We start from the raw sequence: 25070 nt of genomic DNA, 5'->3' as shown, positions 1-25070 counted from the left end.
AGTTCCAATGTAAACCGATATGATGTCCTCACTAATATCGGAATAGAAAAGTTTTTAAATAAATAAATAAATTAAGCATTTAGCAGTCTGATAAAAAAAAAACAAAGGAAAAAGATAACATGAATAAAATTAAAACAATACCTATAGTAAAAACGTAAACATTAAAATTCTTATTAATTCAGATAAAAGATAAGCAGTTTCAAATAAGCTGTACACTTATCTCAAGTTCCTACATAAAATAGTGGCTGATTTCCACCTTACTCTCCTAATCACGTTAACCTCAAAAGTTTATAGTATTGGACCGTTGGTAAATATGTAACTAACTTAAGAGTACCAAAAAGTCCATCCTTCACACTGTCAAATTTTCAGACATGTGGTGAATGTTAATGACCATCATAATAGGTTTCATTGTATAGTATTTCAACTTTAAAACTCAGCCTCAACTTTAAAACTCGGTCAAAATATTTTTTTGGAATGACCCAATATCCTAATTTTGTGACAAAACTAAAGTTTAGTGTCCAATTTTTTTCTTCATATATTCTATATTTTATATTATGAGATTGTTGAAAACATATAGTTGCAAAATTCACTTATCTATATGTAGAAGCCGTCATTTCAGAAATCCCAAGCCCAACACAGGACCGTGTTTCAGATAACAATCCTTTTTCAAGGGCTGTGATAACTGCATCTAAAGTAGAAAATACCTTCATATAAATTCATTTATATCAAGATGACAGGCAATGCTACGAAATATTCCTTATTACTTAATTCAGCAAAAACCAGGGCCTTACTGTTGATGTAATCGCTGCTCAAACATGGCATTTTAGCGTTCCATTTCCGGTTTGTGTGGAAAAAGAACTACTTAAGCTGTTGAAATTGAAATGTTCACGGTGTACTGCCCACCCCCCTCCTCTGCCACCGAGAAGCTACAAGCCCCGATGGTGGCTCACTGTGTTCAATTACATCATACTTTTCAAGAATTAAAATGGCGGATAATTGAAGTGGTTCAGTTGAATCCTCGAGGAGGAGATCCTAAGATAGTTTGAATGAAAAAGAACAACAGTGGATTCATCGGCTAAATTCAACGCATCCAGGAGGTTTAACTACATCAGTAGAGTGGTATTCTCTCATTTAATCTTTGAATCCTGGAAAATAAGCAGATAGTGAATGATAGAGGAGGGGAGTGGACAGTTCACCATGAACATTTCAATTTCAACAGCTTAAGTAGTTCTCTAACACTTTGGCCAATTGACTGACAGAAGGGACCTTTAATACCTCTGTTATAGCGGGCTTTTTCCGCACAAACCGGAAATGGAACGCTAAAACGCCATGTTTGAGCAGTAATTACATCAACAATAAGTCCCGGATTTTTGTTGGATTAAGTAATAAGGAATATTTTGTAGCATTGCCTGTCATCTTGATATAAATGAATTTATATGAAGGTATTTTCTACTTTAGATGCAGTTATCACAGTTCTTGAAAAAGGAATGTTATCCGAAACACGGTCCCTGTCGGGCTTGGGGTTTCTGAAATGATGGCTTCTACATATAGATAAGTGAATTTTGCATCTATATGAAGTTTTCAACAATCTCATAATATAAAATATAGAATATATGAAGAAAAGAATTGGACACTAAACTTTAGTTTTGTCACAAAATTAGGATATTGGGTCATTCCAAAAAAATATTTTGACCGATGATTAAATATAAGGCTGAGTTTTAAAGTTGAAATACTATACAATGAAACCTATTATGAAGGTCATTAACATTCATCACATGTTTGAAAATTTGACAGTGTGAAGGATGAACATTTTGGTACTCTTAAGATATGATTTCCACCTTAACCAGTTAATCATTCTGCCAACATTTTTTCCCCTGGCTGCATGTTTGTAGAGATAAGCCCTGCACTGTTTGGATGGCAAAAATGGTCACCTACCTGGAGCTGAGCAAAAACCTTAGAAGCACCTACTTTCTTGTTTCCTTTGACTCAAGTAGACCTGTATTGCTATAACCAATTGGACCATCTCTAATTGGATAACAGATTGCATTTCCTTTTGTTTTGCCCAGGCCAGTCTGACTCTGGATGGATGTGTAAAAGCTAACAAAGTAAGAGCCACGGTGGCAGCAGTATCCATCTAAACTTGACCTCCTTTGAGAAGATTTGCATAGCTGCGATGTGGTCTTCGGTCCACATATTTACATTCCTTTATTTGGATACTGATTTCTGATGCAACACCAAGTTTGGTTAGTCTTTCCTGCAAGGCTCTTTGAAGGATAGAACTCAACTCCATCCCTCCTAGGGCTCATTATTTTATTTTGGGTTGTCTTCTCCCCTTCCCCCTACCCATCAGAAAAAAGTATAAAATGAAGTACAGATTTTTAATTACATAGTGTTCTCCTTCTGTTGAAGGTACTTGTCGTTCCTCCTCCCTTTTGTTTTGTTAAAATAAATATGGTAGTCATATTAGTCCATTGAATGCTTGTAAATAAAGGTTATCAAATAAAACTGAAAAATGTACAGGTGATACCTTTTTATTGGACTCATTTAATACATTTTTTGACTAACTTTCAAGAGCTAATACATGCTTCCTCATATCAGAATAAAATGACCTCAAAAAGAGAGTTTTAGCTTATGATAGCTAATCAAGAAATGTATTAAATGAATCCAATAAAGAGGTATCATCTTATATATTTGTTGTTATTTGTTAACCTTTATTTTCTTTTGTGTTGGAAGCCTACACTTAGCTGGCAATTCCCACATGTTGTGGATGTAGTATTCTGCGTGTCCTCAGAGAAAGAAGTGTGCTCTGAGGATATAAGGAAATTCAGCCACACACAAACTCTCCATCCTCCTCTTTTAGCATTGTTATATTCAACTATCTTATTAGACTGATGGGGTCTCGCAAAAAGGCTACTAGGTGGGAATATACATAGATGCCTGGAAGGAATTTTCAGAGCTCTGGGATACCGTCCATGTTGGCACCATTGGATGATGTCATCTACTTATCTGATAAGAGTGTTCTGCTGTCCATGAAACCACCTGTTACAAGTAAGCAATTTTGCACTTATAGCCTGTCATAAAGATAAATTATCTATCTCAAGTGCTTCACAAATGAGAAGCCTCTATTCCAGGAGAGGCCAACTCCGGTCCTCAAGAGCCACAAACAGGCCAGGTTTTCAGGATATTCACAGTGAATATGCATGTGATAGATTTGCATACAATGAGGACGATCCAGTATTCAAAGCAAATCCAGCACTATTTAGCAGATAAGCAGGACTTATGCGGCCAAGTAGCAGCTGCTGAATATGCACCCATATTCAGCATTCACCGCTTAGCTGTATAAGTCCCTTATATGGCTACAAAATTATTTAGCAGCATAAGAAATGGGTGTAAAGTGGGTGGATAGGGACGGAGCGAGTTAGCCATAGTGCTTATGTGGCTAACTGCCGATATTCGGACTTAGCCACATAAGTTGTACGGCTAAGCTGGATGTACCATAGAGCAGGTCTAAGCCGGTTAGACTTAGCTCAGCTCTCAATTGATATGCGTATATTCAGCAGCATAGCCGTGCCACTGAATACACATTGTAACTTAATCAGATAAGTTCTAACTGGCTAAGTTACTTAACTAGCTAGTTCTGAATACTGAGCCCAGCATATGCAAATTGATCTCATGCATATTCATTGTGGATATCCTGAAAATCAGGCCTGTTTGTGACTTTTGAGGACTAGAATTGGTCACCAAGTTCTATTCATCACCTATAAAATTAATGAATGCTTAAGTAATCTGAAAATGACTCTCTGACATTTCCGATAGCATAAGGATTTAGGAAGTCTCAATACAAAAGATTAGACTCCCAACTTCTTAATTTATTTAGAAGATTCAGTCCAGCATCTATAGAAGAAACCAAAGATTTTTTTGAGTCATTTTATACCATGGAACTTTTGCAAAATAGCATGGGTTGCTTTATTTAAAATTGTTTTTGTTTATATTTAGCTGGAAGAAACAAATAGTACATTAACCAAAGATGTTCACACACTAACGAAAGAAAATTCTGAACTAACAGAAAAAGCAAGGAAGTTTGAAGAAGGTATGCTTTCTTTCTTTTATATAAATGTTTTATAACCATGTAGAAAAAACTAAACTACTAAAGTAGTGAGCCATAAAATTGCAGATAACCTCTTTGAAAAACCTTACTGTTTCCCAAAATCATTTACCCAAAAACTAAGCCTTTTTTCAACTACACCTACCCAATTAAATGTTTTCTTGACCACTTGTTAGAATAACTTTCTGTATAAAAGAATCTTCTGTGTGCGTGCCCAAGTGGAATGGACTTTCAGAGCATGCATGGGATTTGCTGGGCAGCAGTGGCCAAACAGCTGCCGCCATTTCTCTGTTTGGCAATGACATCAGATGTAACTTTCACCTTCATAATTGTTTTCTGACTCTGACTTTTTTCTGCTTCTGTGTTCTTTCTTAAGTTTACCCACACACATTTTGGGTGTTTTCTCTTAAGTTGTATTTTTCATTGTTCATGCATTTCTCTATCGACAAGCAGGTATATATCAACCATAATGCCTGAGTGATGTCATCCGATAGCACAGACATGGACCCAACAGAGCTCAGATAAAGACTTTCTGAGCATGTGCAGAAGTTTGCATAAGTGGTCACTACCTTGTGAACACCTGTTTGCCTTCATCCAAGCTACTACATGGATGTGTTTCCCAGTCTCTCTCTCTCTCTGATTTTTGGCCTTAGTTATGTGTTTGAGTTTGCTCTTGGCAATTTCTTCTTTTTTCGCTGCTTCAGCAGTACTTCAACAAAACTTTTAAGTTCTTAAAAATAAAGGCAAAGAAGACTGCGGTCAGCAGATTTAAGGCCTGTGAGTATGGATGTCATATGTCCATAACAGATACCCCCACTGTATACTGTCACTGCCTGGGCCCTGGACAATGATATTTCTAACCATCCTAGCTGTAGTCAGATGTCCCTGTAGGTGCAGCAGTACTACACCGGGAAGATGGAGGCCTTGCAAAAGGTACCACTGGGTAAAATCCCGAAGCCTTTTTGCAAGGGCAAAGCTACTTCCATCTTCTGGAATGAAACCTTTTCGAACTCCTGGCACCATAAGAAACATCATTTGTGCCAGGACTCTTCCTGCAAGTCAGGGAAGGCTCCCCTCCATCTGAGGCGCCACTCCTGGATCCGTCACAAGTCAAAGTTTGAGTGGGTGCAGAAGTTGCTGAATAAGGCAGTTAGAAGAGTGCATAAGCAGCATACATGTTCCCCTCTAGGGTCATTTCCCTCAGTGCTGAAGGAGCCTGCATTATCCATGCAGAGCTCTGCTGGGGCAGAACTCTACTTGATGCTGAGATGAGATCCCTCAACACAGGTATCCTCATCCTTCCTCATGGCGCTGAGCAACCTGTTCTTCCCAGATGTTCCATCCCTGGCACCATCCATCTCATTGATGCAGAGCATGCTAGCATATTCTAGAATGCAGTGAGCCACCCCTTCCCCTCCCCAGCACAGAATTCTGCAGTGTCTTCAACCTTGTTGGAGCAGAGTCCTTTGGTGTAGGAGAGAAGTGCACTACCTTCCAAGGTAGTGCACTTCACCAGTGCACTACCTTGGAAGGTAGTGCACTGGTGAAGTGCCCTTTATGGGGAAAACTTGTTTAAGGACAAGATGCAGGAGACAGTGGCTCTGATTGAGGGAGCATCAGTCCACTCTGCAGTCATTACCTGCAGCAGCAGGAGACCAGCCTAGTCCTGCCAGACATCAGTATATCTCCTACAAGCATTCATTTTTTTTTCTGAAATGACCCTTCTCCCCTTTCCAAGAACACCAAGCTCCTCCCACTCTGCCACAGCAACTACCTACTAGAGGATGACGGGGAGAGGCACTGGCTGAAGGCCCAGCACCAGTTGCAGCCTAAACCTGAGGCTAGTTTTTTATGTTCCTGAGGCTTACCGCCTCCAGCCAGGGAGAAGGGTCCTTTCCTTTCTTCTTCACTGGATCCATATCACTAAGGAAAGTGAGGCCTGAGAATTGTAGAATATGGCTACTATTTGCACTTCTCTCGACCTCCTTTAACCCAACAGAGTTTTATTTATTTAATAGCATTTATAAATCACTTTCCAGATTAAACTTGGCCACAGCATTACATAAAATTACATCACATAAAATATACAATACAGTCTTCCAAAAAACTAACAGCACGTTCAAATTTATTGCTATTTACTACAATGCCACCATATACCTCAAATCGCTTCCCATTTGCTGAGCTGTACAACTATAAAGTGAGATCTTATAAACACTCATCCCTAGTACATCAGCCATGTTTTTAATCCCTTTCGAAATTTCAACAAATCACTTTCTTCCTTTAAAGAGACTGACAACTTATTCCAAAACTTTGGAGTTGCTGCTGAAAAAACTTGATTTTGTATTTATACATGTCTAAAAGCTTTTGCCAGTCAGTGGAAGCTGGAGCTGAGAACTATAATTTGGTTGCAAATTCTGCTTACTTGCACACCACCATATGTGATCTTTTAGATGAGAGAGAGAGACCATCCTTTCAATATCCTGAACACCAATGTCAGTCTTTTAAATTTACAGTAGATAGCCAATGTAGCTGTTTAAGCAGAGAGCTTACTGAAACCTGTTGGGAACTGTTTGTAATCAAACACACTGTCGTATTTTGTATTATCTGCATCTTTCTGATCATTTTACCTGACAATACCAGATATAACACATTACAGTAGTCTATCTGAGATATAACCAATGCATACTTTATATTTTTAGAGCATTAAGCTCCAAGAAAGGTTTCAACTGTCTAATTTTAATCTCAAATATGCATATCTTTCAACAGATAGTATCTGCTTCTCTAATGTAAATAAAGGGATCTAATCTTATTCCTAAAGATTTTACTTCATCTGCAACAGTGATTGGTACCCAAGTGTTGGTAACCCTGGATTATCACATTGTCGTATTTGCAGCAATTCCATTTTAATGGAATTTAAAACCAACCCATTTTTCCTCAGCCAATCACTAACAGTCCATAAACAGTCATTGAGTTGTCATGCAGCAATATCTGCATCCCTACTCATAGCTGCTGTCATCTGCATAAATAATGAGAATAAAACCAAAAGACCAAATAATACTTCTTAGTGGAAATAAAAAATATTAAAGAGCAGGGGGGACAAGGATAAACCTTCTGATACATCTTGAAAAGCAATAATTTGTGATCTTCCTTGCAAAAAACTGCAAACCAATTTAACACTTTGTTCTCAAGGCCTAGTTACAAACATGAATTGATTTCAGTCTTCAGTTACACCCCTTCCCAATCTGCTCAACTACAGCTGGAAGTGACCTTTCTCCTTCAGCAGGCGGCCATAGAGCTTGTCTTTCCTTGGGAATGTGGCCAGAGTTTCTATTCCCAGTACTTCTTAATCACAAAGAAGTCAAGAAGGAGGAGGGCTATCTAAGGCACATTCTGGACTTGTGAAACTTACCAGATTGCTGGCCCGAGAGAGGTTCAAGTTAAACTCCTTCCAGACAATTCTGCCTTTTGTTCAGCCTAGGTATTAGTAGCCCGCTTTGGAGCTGAAACACACTTATGTGCACATTGCCATTCAACCTTCCCACTGAAAGTTCCTCAGGTTTGTGGTGGAGGATGTGCACTATCAATACAAGGTGTTCCCATTTGGCCTCTGCGGCTTCTGGAGTGTTCACAAAATGTCTTATGGTCTCCGCACCACTCTGCAAGTAAGGCGTCTGCATGTTCCCTTACTTGGATGATTGGTGGTTGACCGGTCGATCTTCAGGAGATGTACTGTATTTGAGCCCCTACACACAACCATCCATCTTCCAGTCCTTGGGATTCCTAGTGAATATCTTGAAGTCTAACTTAATCCTGTCTCAAAATATCCAGTTCATTGGAGCCCAGATAGATTTGATTCAGAAGACAAAAAAAAAACAGAGTTTTAATGAGCATCGCAAAGTTTTTTTCTTCAAAATCAGATGTCAGCAAGATCGATTCTTATCCTCCTAGGTCAGTGTTTCTTAACCTTTCTGATGCCAGGAACCAGCTGGCTGATTTCCTAAGCTGAGACCAATGTTCATGTTTAATCTGGCAACGTAATCAGCTATTCAGTAACAATCAATAGTGAAGAGTGCCAGCAGCCTTATCTCTTCATCTGGAAGCAGCAGTAGTGTACAATATTGTGTGGCCCAGAGTGAAGCTGCCACCAGGACATTTTGGCTGGGTGGGAGGAAGAGTGGCCTAGTGATTAGAGCAATGGGATGAGAACCAGGGAAGCCAGGCTTCAAATCACGCATCCCCCACTGACACTTCTTTTACCTTGGGCAATTCATTTTATCTCCCATTGCCTCAGGGACCATTTAGATTATAAGATCTTTTGGGCAGGGACTTAACATTCCTGAATACTTGGCACCATTGTACAGCACTACATGTGTCCAATAGTGCTATAAAAATAAATAATATATATTTATAGATAGATCTCACTCTCATCCTCAGGCCTCAGCCCCTCTTGAATTTAAGTTCATCTTACTGTCATTGCGGCATATCATCACCAGATGGACAGGATTCAGCTTCTCTTTCCATCTTTGGAATCTAAGATCATGAAGGAATTGTGGCATAGTAAACCTCCAGTGCCTTGGGCCCTCAACATGGTCTTGGCTCATTTCATGAAACCTCCCTTTGAACCTGTTGAGTCGGAAGACAAAGTTTCTCACCTGGAAAGAGGTGTTTCTCGTGGCCATCACATTGGTACAAAGAGTTTTCTTTTCACCATATCTGCAGTTTTTTCATATTAGAGTTCTACAAACTCAGTCTGAGTTTCTTCTGAAAGTGGTATCTGCATTCCAAATTGACCAAGCTATAGTGATGCCAGCTTGCTTTCTGAAACCGCATGCATTCAAAGGAGCCTTAATATATTAAGGGGTAGATTTTCAGACCGCGCGAATAGGCGTACTTTTGCTGGCGCATCAGGCGCAAGCAAAAGTACGCGGGATTTTAGTAGATACGCGCGTAGCCGCTAAAATCCTGGATCGGCGCGCGCAAGGCTATCAATTCCGTATAGTCGGCGCGCGCCGAGCCACGCAGCCTACCCCCGTTCCCTCCGAGGCCGCTCCGAAATCGGAGCGGCCTCGGAGGGAACTTTCTTTTGCCCTCCCCTAACCTTCCCCTCCCTTCCCCTACCTAACCCACCCGCCCGGCCCTGTCTAAACCCCCCCTTACCTTTGTTGGGGGATTTACGCCTCCCGGAGGGAGACGTAAATCCCCGCGCGCCAGCGGGCCGCTAGCGCGCCGGGACGCAACCTGGGGTCGGGTCTGGAGGGCGTGGCCACGCCCCCGGGCCCGCCCCCGGAACGCTCCCGGCACGCCCCGAAAACGCCGCGCGGTTTGGGTCCGCCCCCGACACGCCCCCCTCAGAAAACCCCGGGACTTACGCAAGTCCCGGGGCTCTGCGCGCGCCGGTAGGCCTATGTAAAATAGGCTCACCGGCGCGCAGGGCCCTGCTCGCCTAAATCCGCCCGGATTTGGGCGGATTTAGGCGAGCAGGGCTCTTAAAATCCGCCCTTAATTGAGGAGGACTCAGGCTCACTGTTAAGCTTCTCAACTGTTCATGTCTTTTGATCCCAATAATTTGAAAAGGACAGTTGCCAAAAGAGCTCTGTCTAATTGGCTAATGGACTGTATAGCACACTGAAACCCTCTGACTGGCTTATAGATTTCAGAGACTGTCATTTTTTCAACAATTCAAGTGACACAGGTCACAAGACCTATGTGTGGGGCTCTATTGAGCTGCTGTCATCAGAGAATTCATCTTACATGTAAGTAATTTTACTTTCTGAAAATAAATAAGGCCTGTGACTTGTAAAGAATAGGATTTCATGATCTAAAAAACAGATATAAATAAAATAAATCACGTAACACTTTTTAATTTTTAACAGACTACAGATTGAAGAAAGAAGAAGAGATCAACAACATTAAAGCAATATATGAGAAGAGTATTAGCTCAGAAAGAACCCTTAAAGAACAGGTACAATTTTAACATTTTATTTTTTCTTAAATATGTTCTTTAAGGTGGATCATGGTAGATGAATCTGAATTGCTGCACAAAGTGTAACCTTTAAATTACTTATCACAGTGAAGTTTATTGATGAAGTGGCTTGAGCCTGAAGATTTATACATTGGTTTAAAAGCAGGCAGATCTCTCATTACATAGAAAATGTTAGGACAGTACAACAATTTCTGTCAAGATTATTTAATCATGTTTTTGGTTATTTTTTATGAATTATTATATGCCCATGTGTGGACATTATAAATAGGTATAAAGAGAGATATTTTAACTACTAGCCTCTGTATTTTGAATATTGTTAAAAAATCATTTTTTAATTTGTCCAAAATTCTAATTTTCAAGTAGGATAAAATATATCAAACCTTTCTGAATATCCGTGGTGCCAGATACAGTGGCTTGCCAAAAGCATTCAACCCCCTAAAAAGTCAGATTTGTGTGGATTACAAATGACACTTACACAGATTGTTCCAGGCAGTATGCTTATTGCAAACCAATATGCTTTTAAAGTAAATTTTCAAAGTCACAATTCATTATTTCTCTGCGTTTTTTGTAAAATAAAATTAAAACTGAAAAATGCTGCTTGTATAAGTATTCAACCCCTGTGCTATGGAAGCTCCAAGTTTACACAGATGAAACATTGCTCTAACAATTGACTTACAATTGGCCTCTACCTGTGAATCATTTGAAAAGGTCAGCTTTGCTGAATAAGAGAGCCCCTAATTCCAATACCCTTGACCAGACTGTGAATCTGAAGGAAAGTTGTGAAATTGAAGATCAAAGAGCATTTTAAGGAATTTAAAGGTAAAGTTATAGACATGCACAAGATAGGAAAAGGCTACAAAATAATATCCAAGTGCTTGGATATCTTAGTGAGCACTGTTGGATCAAGTGTGAGGAAATGGAAGATGCATCATACCATCCATAAAACTGCCTAAACAAGGCCATCCCTCAAAAATCAGCATCAGAGCAAGGAGGAGACTTGTAAGGGAAGCCACAGAGAAGCCAACAAACACTTTAATGGAGCTACACAGTTCAGTAGCTGAGACTGGGAGTGGAGGTGCACCATTCAACCATATCAAGAGCTCTGCATACAACTGGCCTGCATGGAAGAGTGGCTAGAAAGAAGCCATTACTACAGAAAAACCATATCAAACACATCTGGAGTTTGCCAGAAAGTATCAGAGTGACAAAGCTAACATGTTTGATAAGATTTTATGGTCAGTTGAGACAAAAATGGAGCTTTTTGGCCAAAATTCAAAATGCTAATTATGGTGCAAACCTAACAGTGCCCATTCCTCAGCAAACACCATCCCAACAGTAAAGTATGGGAGTGGCAGCATCATGTTGTGGGGATGCTTTTCCTCATTGGGGACTGGGCATCTTGTTAAAACTGAAGGATGGATGGGTGGTGCAACATACAGGGAGATGGTGCAAGACAACCTGCTTGAGTCTGTTAAAAAAAAAAAACAACTAAAACTTGGGAGAAAGTTCACCTTTCAACAGGACAATGATCCCAGGCACAAGGCCAAAGCAACACAGGAGTGGTTGAACAAAAAAAATGACTGTTCTACAATAGCCAAGTCAAAGTCCAGATCTCAATCTAATTGAGAATCTGTGGCACTATTTGAAAATTGCAGTCCAAAAGCACCATCCAAACAACTTGGAGCAATTCTGCCAGGAAAAATGGGCAAAAATCACTCCCAAACAGTGTGCAAAGCTGGTAGAAACTTACCCCAACAGTATTAAAGCTGTTATTGCAGCAAAAGGTGGTTCTACCAAGTACTAGTCTGAAGAAGTTGAATACTTATGCAACATAGCATTTTTTCAATTTTTAATTTTATTTTATGCAAAATGCAGAGAAATAATGAATTGTGACTGTAAGAGCATACTGGTTTCCAATAAACATACTGTCTGGAACAATCTGTGTAAGTGTACGTAACAGAATCAGTCCAGACTGCTGGGTTTTGCCTTCCTTCCAGCAGATGGAGACAGAGAAAAACTTGAAGGGCAACCTCTGATAGTGCACCACCTGCGATCCCTTCAGTATTTCTCTATCTCCAGCAGATGAAGGTGGCAGAACCTGCGGTCCTGGTATTTGAGTAGTTTAAAAAAAAAAAGCAGCAGCTCAAACACTAGTATCCTCTCTGGTTAAACCAAAGCGGCTCCTTTAAAAAAATAAAAAAAGGAACAAGCAGTGAGCACGTTGCTTCCCAGGGAGAAGTCAGCAGGGCTTCCCTCCCTGGTTGTAGGCCCAGCTGGGGAGTGTTTTTTTACCTTCCTTGCAGCCCGTATTCCCAGAGCAGTCACCGATGAGTAACTGGGGGGATTTACCGGTGGCAGCGAAAGGTCTCCCGGGCTCCGGATGTACTTCAGTAACTTTTTCCTTGTCTACTGCACCTTGGCAATGCCGCACGCCGCACGTTGTGTCGCCTGCGGGGAACCGGCAGTGCGGCTCTCCCTCGAGAGCCTCTGCTCCTGGTGCATCCCCAGGGGAGAGGGCTCTTCGGGTTCGAAAAATGGCACTAGGGGGAAGTCCTCAGTGAGGCCCTGTGGTGCGGGTAAGCCATCACTTGATCGGGGGAGTCGGCCTGCTTCATTCCCATGGAGTGCAGGAACAGTGGCCATTTTTGAGGGCTTTCGATGCCTCAGCCAATTTTGTGGTAGGGGGAGGGAATTCCCCCCCTCCGCTCTCTCCCCACAATCGGAGCCCTGGGACCCCTCAAGGCCAACCTCGCCTGTGCTCCTAAGTATCCTTCTCCCCCCCCCCTCCCTGGCAGGGGAATTTAAAGGGCCAGTCCTCTTTTTCCACAGACTTTGTGTTATTGATGCATAAGGCTAGCCTTATGCCATCATGGGATCTGGATCCGGGTCTTCCAGGACTAATATCTCCTCCCGTGAAATTACCTCACCCGGATCCTCCAGAGGTGTCAAGGATTCGGGTGGTAAGGGGGGGGCGTCAGGTCCAAGCAGTCCCGCGGCTGGGGGAGACCCCTCAGCAGCAGACCTTCTACAGGCTGATGCGGATGGGGACCCGGAGCATTCGGCACCAGTTGAGGGTGGCAATCCTCGCGACCTTCGTTTGTTTCGAAGGGATGAGCTAGAACCAATGATTCCGCATGTCCTGACGAAGCTGGGGATTCAGGTGCCGCAAGCGACCTTGGATCCAGTCCTTTTGGGTCTTTGCCCTCCGACTAAGACTTTTCCTTTTCATCCCACGTTGCTGCAGCTCATTTTCCTAGAGTGGGATGCTCCAGAAATGAGCTTGCTTGTGGGTTGCGCCATGGATAAGTTGTCTCCGCTACCGGACAATTCTCTGGAACTCCTCAGGGTTCCCAAGGATGACGCGGCTGTGTCAGCGGCCACGAAGCATTCAGCGATTCCAGTGGCTGGGGCGGTGGCTCTTAAGGACCCCCAGGATAGAAAGCTCGAGGTTCACCTTAAGAGAATTTTATAGGTGTCCGCTCTGGGCGTCAGGGCGGCTGTCTGCACTAGTTTGATGCAACGAGCGAGTCTGAGGTGGGTTCAGCAATTGCTGAGCGCCAGGGAACTTTCTCTGGAGGAGGCGGAGCAGGTGGATCGTTTGGAGGCAGCAATAGCGTATGTGCTGATGCCTTGTATGATCTCCTCCGTACTTCATTCCGTACGATGACCTCCGTGGTGTCGGTTCGGAGAGTTTTGTGGCTCTATAACTGGTTGGCTAATGTTTCCTCTAAGTCTCAATTGGGTACGCTTCCTTTCAGAGGGAAATTCCTTTTTAGAGACGATTTGGAACGGCTTATTAAATCTTTGGGAGATAATAAGGTGTACAAGCTTCACGAGGACAGACTTAAGACTTCCAACCTTTCGGCCCTTCACAGTCTCGATTTCGAGGTCAGCACCAGTTTCATCAGACCAGACTATCCTATGGTCAGTGTCAGTCTTTGGGAAGGCCCCAGGCTTGGGCTCCTCCTTTCACAGCCGTCGACCCGCCCGCGACGGAGTCAATCCTGCCTTGTGGTTACAAGTGCCTTTGGTTACAAGATCCTTTCCTTGAGGTTACTGACCTTGAAAACTGTTTTTTTGTTTGGTGCATAGAGTATCCGAACTGCAGGCCTGGTCTTGCCAGGAACCGTTTCTGCAGGTGACTCCAGGGGTGATACAGCTGCGTACTGTTCCTACCTTTTTACCAGAAGTGATCTCAGATTTTCAGGATCTGAATCTGCCAGTTCATTGGAGCATTAGTTCTGTTTTGATTCCTAAATATGCATGTTACTGGGCAGTGGTCTGATATCACTAGATTCCCTATGTCTGTATTGCCAGCATAATGGAATAACTCCTCTGAGATCAAAAGATAATCAATTCTCGATTTGCATAATGAGTATAATCCCACGTCTCTGGATGTAAAACTCTCCAAATATTCAACAGACATAATTCACAAAGAAATCTTACCCCTTTACCTAATTGGAATATCTTAGATTCCGTACATTTATCTAAAGAAGCATCCATAACATGGTTGAAATCACCACCCATAATGACGGGTGCTGATCCCAGATCTGTTGTTTGAGTTAAAATTTTAGTGAAAAAGGAATGATCGTATTGGTTAGGGGCATTATATGGATGCAATAACAGCCAGCTTTCCAAAGAGGCTCCCCTTCACAATAACAAACAGACCTTCCTCATCAGTACATATCTTATCCATAATAAATGGTATCTTTTTGTGTATCAGAATAGCTACCCCATTTCTTTTGGATGTACCCAGGGCTGCACTATTGTTTCTTCTTATGCTCTCCCTCAGACATGTGTTTCTGAGAGACAGATTATATCACCACTTAATCTATGAATATGAATTAAAAACTTTTTTTCTCTTGACAGGGGATCCTAATCTTGCCACATTAAAGAAAGAAATTTCAAAGGACCTCCCAAATTAAACATCCATGTTCCATCTATTTGTTACTATACAGATCAGGATACATAACTGTCCACCATGCCCCAGCCTGCATAGCAAGCCACCCAGTAAACAAAAAACTCAGTGACTTACAACTCCTACCATTTCATGGAATTACCCAACACTTAAATGTATATTTCACACTTTGCCTAACTGCATCATACTGCATTCCAGTCTCCCCTACCCTCCCCCTCTCACCACCCACAGCCCTCCACCCTCCTCTCCAGTATCCCCCCAGAACCAAGCACTTCGTTTCCCCAATCAATCTCATATTCCTGTGTGTGTTCTCTATTTAGAGGCCTAAGACACTTAAATGTGAATGGTAGCCATTCCCCAACTCAGCACAGCAATCGTTTATATATAACCACGTTTTCAGTGAACAAGAAATATAACAAACATGAAAGTTACGACTTGTAAACCCAAACAGATTTAGATCTGATCCCTTCCATCCCACCAGCAAACCCCTATTATATCTCATCACTGTAGCCCCAGAGTGAACTGCAAATGTAAGCTTAAAACATTCAAAGCCATTCCACCACAGATTTACAAAATGACCCACTATCTGGGCTGTTAATAGTCCACTTCAGTGATACATGTCCAACCCCCCCTTTGAAGCAATAATCTCGCCAACTCTTGTAATCCTTCTTCCTCAGCTGAGGCGATTACTCTCTCTTGTTTACGAGATCCTTGCCATGCAATCAGCTAGATTAGCCCTTCAAGGACTCCACAAAAACTTTTGTTGCGTCGTCGTAGTCAAAAATCTGCACCTTCCCTCCATACCATACTTGTAATCATGGGGAGAACTGCAGGGCAAATCGAACTTGCTTAGCCACAAGAACTGAATTTAGCGGGACAAATTATCTCTGTTGATTGGCAAATTTTGCACAGAAATCTTGGAACAACTTTATTTCCTGGTTCTGGTAAGTTAACAGTGAACCCTTCCGGTACACTTGTTAAATTCATTGTTTTTGGGTGAAATTCAGCAACTTAGCAATTACCACGCTAGGTCTCTTATCTGACTCCTCCTGGGCCCTAATCCTATGTGCCCTCTCGATTGCTAGGAAACCTGCGATTTCTGTAAGGCCTAGTGCATCTGGAAGCCATGCCTTTATGGTCTCCGCCAGTTTTTCTTTCAGCATTTCGCCAAAGCCGACATCACAAATTATTGCGCCTGGATCTGTTCTCCAGATCGTCTAATTTTTCTTCCTGCAGCTGTATCCATTTTCCAGTTTTTCTATCTTTTCAGCTGCTTCAAGTGCATCATCTTACACAAGCAAAACACAATTTTCGATTGTATCTAATAAGAATATAAGAACATGCCACACTGGGACAGACCAAGGGTCCATCAAGCCCAGCATGCTGTTTCCAACCGTGGCCAATCCAGGCCATAAGAACCTGGCAAGTACCCAAAAACTAAGTCTATTCCATGTTACTGTTGCTAGTAATAGCAGTGGCTATTTTCTAAGTCAACTTAATAGCAGGTAATGGACTTCTCCTCCAAGAACTTATCCAGTCCTTTTTTAAACACAGCTATACTAACTGCACAAACCACATCCTCTGGCAACAAATTCCAAGTTTAATGAGTGAAAAAGAACTTTCGCCAATTAGTTTTAAATGTGCCACATGCCAACTTCATAGAGTGCCCCCTAGTCTTTCTATTATCTGAATAATAATAACTGATTCATATCTAAAACCCATTCTAGAGACCTCTCATGATTTTAAAACACCTCTATCATATCCCCCCTCAGGCAGCCGTTTCTTCTCCAAGCTGAAAAGTCCTAACTCTTTATCTTTCCTCATAGGGGAGCTGTTCCATTCCCCTTATCTTTTGTCACCCTTCTCTGTAACCTTCTCCATCGCAACTATATCTTTTTTTACATGCAGCGGCCAGAATTGTGCACAGTATGCAAGGTGCGGTCTCACTAGGGAGTGATACAGAGGCATTATGAACATTTGCCCGTTTTATTCACATTCCCTTTCTAATAAATTCCCCACATTCTGTTTGCTTTTTTGACTGCCGCAGCACACTGAACCGAAGATTCAATGTGTTATCCACTATGACACCTAGATCTCTTTCTTGGGTGGTAGCACCTAATATGAAACCTAACATTGTGTAACTATAGCATGGGGTTATTTTTCCCTATATGCATCACCTTGCACTTACTCCACATTAAATTTCATCTGCCATTTCAATGCCCAATTTTCCAGTCTCACAAGGTCTTCCTGCAATTTATCACAATCTGCTTAGAGATTTAACTACTCTGAACAATTTTGTATCAGCTGCAAATTTGATTACCTCACTCGTCGTATTTTACAGGCCAAATTCTTATAAAATCAGATTGAAAGCCAATGAGTTGTTCCGCATTTGGCTCCAGGTGCCCTGCTTTTGCCTGCGGATACCACCAATGTAATGTTGTTCACACCACATTCTACAAAGGGGACCTTGCATACCTTTTACTTTTCTGGCTGCCATCTTGGTATCAACCTGCTTATGTTTTCTTTTCTTTTTAGCAAGCTTCTCTCCACGTAACACGCAGAGACTGTTGCATATATCGGTCGATGGACATAGGATCTTGTGATAAAAATGTGTGTTGTGTCTTTAAAGCCACAGATTCGCAGATGTGTTGCCAGTTGTCGGGGGATGGGCCACCCAGCTCTGTTAAGATATGTCTGAATCAGGACCATAACATCACGTGACTCCTCCCAGAATGTTTTTTTTTAATTGGTTATTCAAGTAATAAATCTAAATACAGGGATGAATTTACCAATAGTAGCTCAGGGGGTCAGTAGCATTAATTCTTGGCTGTTGAAGAGACAATTAAATAATTGTTATGGGTTCAGACCGTGCACACTGGTATCCTGCCCAGGGGCTCTGACCTGGAGGGGCTAATCTCATATAAACAACACACCAATTACTGGGATTATACCTGGGGGCTTGACCCCAGGGGCTTTTCCCCTACGCAAATGGTCACACACAATTACTGGGATTATACCTGGGGGCTTGAACCCAGGAGCTTATTCCCTTCACAAAGAGCCACACACAAACTTGGATTCAGTACGTCATGGTTCCAGGTAAGAAAGTAAGTTTATTTGAGCAATAGGAGACTAGAGCAAATAAAATCAGATCATATAGAAGAAGTAAATGGTAAGATAATAACATCATGTCCAAGGCTCTCTCTCCTCTCTCTTTTTCAATTGCCCTCCCCTTTTACACTACAAACGCTTGTGAAAGCAGCCGCGTTCCTTCCCTCTGAGTTCTTATCAGATTTCAGACACAGCTGTGTGGCCTTCACTTTCTCTCTCAGGCTTTAGTATAAGTTAATTGCTAGTTTTCTAGCAATTAACTTAGAGTATAACTAAACAGACTCTTGCCTTTTGGTAAACATTTCACAGTGCAAGACAGTAAACAGGAGTTCGCTCAGAGGTTGACCTGTGGCCTTCAAACTAGTTTTTGTCTGGGTGAAAACTCTGAATCCATACGGCCTATCCTCTAGCAATTGGCAGTTTAATGCTCCTTTGTTCCCTGGGCAAGTCATGAATTTAGGAAGTATGGCCAAGTTTGCTGATCTTTGCTATGTAATAAGACCTTGTCTTAAGCTTAGGTATGGGCATAGCAGCCAAAGTTGTGTACAGAAATCTTACTTTTCCGTAAGGGATCGATGCCATTTATGGTGAAGACCACATCAGATTTTGAAAAATGATATAATAGCAAGTAGCAGTTTCCCAAGAGCAGGGATGACAGGCGATGTTCCTAATTTGTGAGCTTTTATTCATTGAGCCTCCAGTGATATTTAGAATCAAAGGAAATGAACAAAAGGGCTTATAATAGCCAGACATATTTAAAGATGTTTACTTAGGGAATAGTCACTGCTATTAATTGCATCAGTAGCATGGGATCTTCTAGGTGTTTGGGTAATTGCCAGGTTCTTGTGGCCTGGTTTGGCCTCTGTTGGAAACAGGATGCTGGGCTTGATGGACCCTTGGTCTGACCCAGCATGGCAATTTCTTATGTTCTTATGTTCTTATGTACATTTCTATCAGTCATTTGCCATTAGTTTCAATTTTTTTATAAAATAAAAATTTGTAAAAGAAATAAATATTTTCCAGTGGTTCAGATCAATGTTCATGCAAAATCTTTCATTTACTGTGAATCTGCAACATAATTACAATAGTCTGATTTACTGTTCCATGAATACTTTTTTAGGCCGTTAACAAACTGGCTGAGATAATGAATCATAAAGATTTTAAACTGGACAAAAAGAAAGCAAACTCCAAGATCTGAAAAAGAAGGAGAAGCAAAATAGGAAACTGCAACTAGATCTTAACCAGAGAAAGAGAAATACAATCAAATGGCAGTGAAATACCAAAAGGATCTCAATGAAATGCAAGCGGTAAGTTTTATTCTTACGTACTTACATTTTATAGAAAACTAGTATAAGGGCTCATCAAAAAATGAAATGTAGGCAGGTAGATTTACTCTCCCAACCTCCCCTCTTGCCCTTGGGAGCATTCCTTTCCTCAGCAGATAGACAAACGTGCTCTGAGTCGTCATGAACATGTCTCCTAGCAGGTAAAAGTATGTGATCTGTTACACAACATGCTTACTTTTATGCACATAGAGGCTAGGCAATGATCAGAAGCCCATTTATAGGCATAATTGTGTTTACTTGAATGAAATGTGCCGAAAATTGCCATCTTTGCCTTCCATGAGAAGATCATGTTTATTGTAATTTATGTTGAATTAAGGTTATTAAGGCATAATTTTGGGTGGAATACCAAAAGTGCACACTAAAGAAACCAAACCAGTCATTAAATTCCCCAAAAAAGGTAGTTCAAATATGGTTTCAGGAGTGTGACTGACAAAGTAACGAACACCACCAACATAGCAAATTATGTAAAGAGACTGAAACACACGTGCCGTTTATGTAATCACATTTTGCTGTTCAGTTGTAGTGCTCATCTTATCCATTTATATTTAATCAAAAAAGTGTGATCTTTCCAGAAACTGCATAACAAAAATATTTGCAGATTTTCCAAAAAACAATTTAATCTTCTCAATAAAGTATAATAAATATCACAGCTATCTGAACAAAATCATAATGATAACCCTGAATTTGAGGCAGATTAAAAGGAAAACATTCAAAATGCTTGTAAGTTAGTTTGCTTTGCAGATTTTTACATAGAAATAAAGGTCAACAAAAATATGATGCAAAATCCCATTTTATTGGACTGAATACTTTTTTGACCAGCTTTCAAGAACTATGTTTTTTTTCATCAGTTCAGTGCATTGTAATATCACCCCTGTTTTCTTTTGTATGGCATTTACAGCAATTAGCAGAAGAGAGTACATATAGAACAGAGCTCCAGATGCAATTGGATAGTAAAGAGAGTGATATAGAGCAACTCCGTGCTAAACTGTCTGACCTCCAGCTTAGAATGGACTCTACCAGTGTTGCCAGTCTTCCAACAGATGAAGCTGATGGAATTATTGCAGGTATTAGTTACTTGATTATTTCAGGAACAATGTTTTTTAAAATAATGTGTACCAATTTTCCCTCCTGTAATTTGTATAAGGTAGAATATGCATCAGGGTGAGCAAACTTTGGCCCGCGGACCACATCTGGCACATGGGTGTCCTTTTTCCATCCTTCAGCAGGTTGATTGTCACATTCCATAGCAGTGACATCCTCAGGCTAGTAGAAGTGATGGTCACCGTTGCAGGCCAGGTCAGCATGTAAGTCTCCTTCCCTGCATTCACTGCTCTTCAACAGAGTGGCTCAAGTTTGCCCATCTCTTATCTAGAGGATACAAATTTTTAAAAGCTTGTTTTGCTATTTATTTTTCTCTAGCATTTTGGTGGCATCCTACTGTATCTTTTTTTCTCACAGGACAAGCAGGATGGTAGTCCTCACATATGGGTGACATCATCAGGATGGAGCCCAATTACGGAAAACTTCTGTCAAAGTTTCCAGAACTTTGACTGGCCCCTACCGGGCATGCCCAGCAAAGCACTAACCCTGCAGCCAGCAGGGGTCCACCTTCAGTTTTCTTTTTTCCGCACAGCAGTAGCCTCGCGGTTTAGGAGCTCTGAAGAGATTCCTGACAGGAATTTTCCTCACAGAGTTAATTAACTTAAATTGCCCCACAGGGGTCCCTCCTCTAACTTTTCTCAGGCCGCAGTACTCCGGTAAGTTTTTGACCGTTTTTCGTCGATTACCGTCGAGTTTGGCCCTCGCGGCCTACTGGCCGTCGACCGTACCGGGGCTCAATTTTTTTTTATGGCCATGGCGTTGGGGTTTCGTCGGTGCCCAGACTGTACTTGTACCATGTCTATCACAGACCCTCATGGGGTCTGTGTAATGTGTTTAGGCCATGAGCATGATGTCCTGACTTGCACCAAATGTGCCTTCATGACACCATAAGGTCGCAAAGCCAGAATGGAGAAGATGGGACTCCTCTTCCGTGCTCACACCCCGACGCCGTCCATCGCATCGACGTCATCAGAACCGGTACCGTCGAAGTCGCACCACCATCGACCACGGTCCGGTGACCGTCCGCCATCGACGTCTTCACGGCCATCGACTCCCGTTTCTCCCCCTCAAGATCGAGGGGATCGTAGGGAGAAACATCGGCATCGTAAGTCTCGGACTGTTGAGGGAGAGAAATCATCGACCTCGCCACCGTCCGAGCCACCATCGAAGAAGCCCCATCCAGGAATGGCACCGACCATTCCTGCAACCGGGACATCGAGGCCACCCTCACCCGATCGGTGTTTGGGAGTCGCGATTCCACCTGTAAAGGTGGTCCCTCCGACTGGGCCTCTGCCTCCCTCTTCCGTCACGGAGCCGGGACTGCTTGCTCCAGGTCTCCGGGAAGAACTGGACCGGCTGGTCCAGGAGGCCATCGACAAGGCGATGCAACGGATCCAGGTTCCTCCGGCAACGGCACCGAGAGTGGAACCGGTCACTGACCCGATGACAGCAGCGCTGGCACCGCTGCTATCCCGGATGGAGGTGCTCATGACCGCCCTTCCACCGGTGATTCCCGGGTCTCCGATGGCTCTGGTGCGCTCCCCATTGACAGCTTCATCGGGAGGAGAAACACCATTCCGCATTCCTCCTTCGGGAGTACTGCCTCAGCCATTGATGCCAATTCGTCCCTCGCCACCGATTCATTCAAGTACCTACAGCAAGAAAAGTTCAAGATGGTAACCTTGGGCTCGCTTCTACTTCTTCTGCAAAGAGGAGACTGGCTCTGCTCTCTGGACCTTCAGGAAGCATACACACACATTGCGATAACTCCAGCTCATCGCAAGTACCTCAGGTTTTTAGTAGGCCCAAAGCACTATCAATACCGCGTGCTTCCGTTTGGCCTAGCATTGGCACCACGAGTCTTTATCAAATGTCTCGTGGTTGTCGCAGCTTTTCTCAGGAAAGAAAGGTGTTCATGCCTACCCCTATCTCGACGACTAGTTAATCAGGGCTCCAACCCAGCAAGCCGCTTGGTCGTCCCTCAATTTCACCCTACACACTCTAATTTCTCTAGGATTTCTCGTCAATTACGAGAAATCCTATTTAGTCCCATCTCAAACCTTGTCGTTCACTGGGGCAGACTTGGACACCTTACAGGCAAAAACCTTTCTACCTCAACAACGAGCGCTAACTCTTGTGTCTCTCGTTCACTAGTTGCAGTCTCAGCATACAGCTACAGCTCGCCAATTCCTCGTCCTTTTAGGACACATGGCGTCCTCAGTCCATGTCACACCAATGGCCCACCTGGCCATGAGGCTTATGCATTGGACTCTGAGGTCACAATGGATTCAAGCTGTTCAGCCTCTGTCGACCATTGTCCACATCACCGACTCACTCTGTCTGTCTCTCGCCTGGTGGAAAAATCACAACAATCTCCTCTAGGGACTGCCCTTTCAAGTGCCAGATCCTCAACTCATCCTCACCACCGACGCTTCCAACCTCGGGTGGGGAGCCCACGTGGACAATCTACAGACCCAAGGGTCTTGGTCTCCAGAGGAAGCCAAACATCAAATAAACTTCCTAGAACTTCGAGCAATGCGATATGCTCTCAGGGCTTTTCAGGAACGCCTATCAAATCACGTCATCCTGATTCAGACGGACAACCAGGTGGCCAATGTGGTACATCAACAAGCAGGGAGGCACAGGCTCCTTCCTTCTGTGTCAGGAAGCTGCGCAGATTTGGGCGGAAGCCCTATCCCACTCGATGTACCTCAGGGCCACCTACTTGCCGGGAGTGGACAATGTATTGGCAGACAAACTGAGTCGTACCTTCCAACCGCACGAGTGGTCTCTCAACCCCTCGGTAGCGACCTCAATCTTTCGCCAATGCGGATACCCCCAGACAGACCTCTTTGCGTCCCCTCAGAACCACAAAGTCGACAATTTCTGCTCCCTCATTCGGAGCGAGCGCTCTCAGCCCAGAGATGCATTCTCCCTCTCGTGGGCAACCGGTCTGCTCTATGCATTCCCTCCACTTCCTCTTCTTTCGAAGACTCTTGTGAAGCTACGTCAGGACAAAGGAACCATGATCCTGATAGCACCTCACTGGCCATGCCAAGTGTGGTTTCCCATACTCCAGGATCTCTCCATCCGCAGGCACATTCCCTTGGGAACGGACCCGCATCTGATCACTCAAAATGACGGATGCCTATGCCATCCCAATCTTCAGGCCTTGTCCCTGACGGCATGGATGTTGAAAGGTTAATCCTTCAACCACTTTACCTTTCAGATTCGGTTTCTCGTGTCCTGATTGCTTCATGGAAGCCTTCCACAAGAAAATCTTATTCCTTTAAATGGAAAAGGTACACATCATGGTGCACTTCGCAGTCCCTTGATCCCTTTTCCTGTCCAATCCCAAGGTTTTTGGACTATCTCTGGCATCTGTCAGAGTCAGGTCTAAAAACCTCTTCCATTAGAATGCATGTCAGTGCGGTAGCCGCCTTCCATAAAGGTGTCGGGGATGTCCCTATATCAGTACAACCCCTCGTAACACGATTTTTAAAGGGCTTGCTCCATATTAAGCCACCTTTACGCCCTCCAGCCTCTTCTTGGGACCTTAATCTGGTTCTGGGTTGGCTCATGAAACCACCATTCGAGCCTCTTCACTCCTGTGACCTAAAATATCTCACATGGAAAGTGATTTTCCTTTTAGCTATCACTTCAGCTCGCAGGGTTAGTGAGTTACAGGCCCTAGTTACCTGTCCGCCTTACACTAAACTCCTGCAGGACCGGGCGGTACTCCGCACTCACCCTAAGTTTTTACCCAAGGTAGTTTCGGAGTTTCACATTAATCAATCCATCATACTACCTACCTTTTTTCCCATGCCCCATTCCAATCCAGGGGAACAGGCTCTGCATACCCTTGACTGTAAATGGACTCTAGCTTTCTATCTAGACCGTACAGTTGCCCACAGGAAGAGCACTCAGTTATTCGTCTCTTTCCATCCCAACAAATTAGGGCAACCTGTGGCTAAGCAGACTCTCTCATCCTGGTTGGCGGACGGCATATCTCTTTGCTACCAGCAAGCAGGCATTCCTTTTCAAGACCGTGTTAAAGCACACTCTGTGAGGGCCATGGCAACTTCAGTAGCACACCTACGATCGGTGCCGCTTCCTGACATTTGCAGGGCTGCCACCTGGAGTTCTCTCCACACTTTCGCAGCCCACTATTGCTTGGACAAAGCCGGAAGACAAGATTCCATCTTCGGCCAGACTGTCCTACATAACTTATTTCCAACGTGACATACCTACACCCTTCCGCCTGCCCGTGGGGTTCAGGATGCCCTCTACAAAATTCTACCCCAGTTGTTGTGCCTGTTGCACGCCGTTGGGTACATTTGGTGCATGTTCGGACATCCTCAGCTCGGTACTCACCCATATGTGAGGACTACCATCCTGCTTGTCCTGTGAGAAAGCAAATGTTGCTTACCTGTAACAGGTGTTCTCACAGGACAGCAGGATGTTAGTCCTCACGAAACCCGCCCGCCGCCCCGCAGTGTTGGGTTCGTA

General features: G+C 43.1%; 1 protein-coding gene across 1 annotated transcript in view; it reads left to right on the top strand.

Annotated features, from left to right (window-relative positions):
- Positions 1-25070, top strand: part of ROCK1 (Rho associated coiled-coil containing protein kinase 1) — a 491909-nt gene that overhangs the window by 444313 nt on the left and 22526 nt on the right. Inside the window, 6 exon segments of the mRNA XM_029591102.1 lie at positions 3997-4090; positions 9979-10067; positions 19235-19298; positions 19301-19354; positions 19357-19421; positions 20359-20524. Coding sequence (XP_029446962.1) covers positions 3997-4090; positions 9979-10067; positions 19235-19298; positions 19301-19354; positions 19357-19421; positions 20359-20524 — 532 coding nt within the window.

The sequence above is a fragment of the Rhinatrema bivittatum genome, chromosome 2 (assembly GCF_901001135.1).
Source record: "Rhinatrema bivittatum chromosome 2, aRhiBiv1.1, whole genome shotgun sequence".
NCBI classification, from domain to species: Eukaryota; Metazoa; Chordata; class Amphibia; order Gymnophiona; family Rhinatrematidae; genus Rhinatrema; species Rhinatrema bivittatum.
This window is presented reverse-complemented; position numbering and strand designations above follow the sequence as displayed.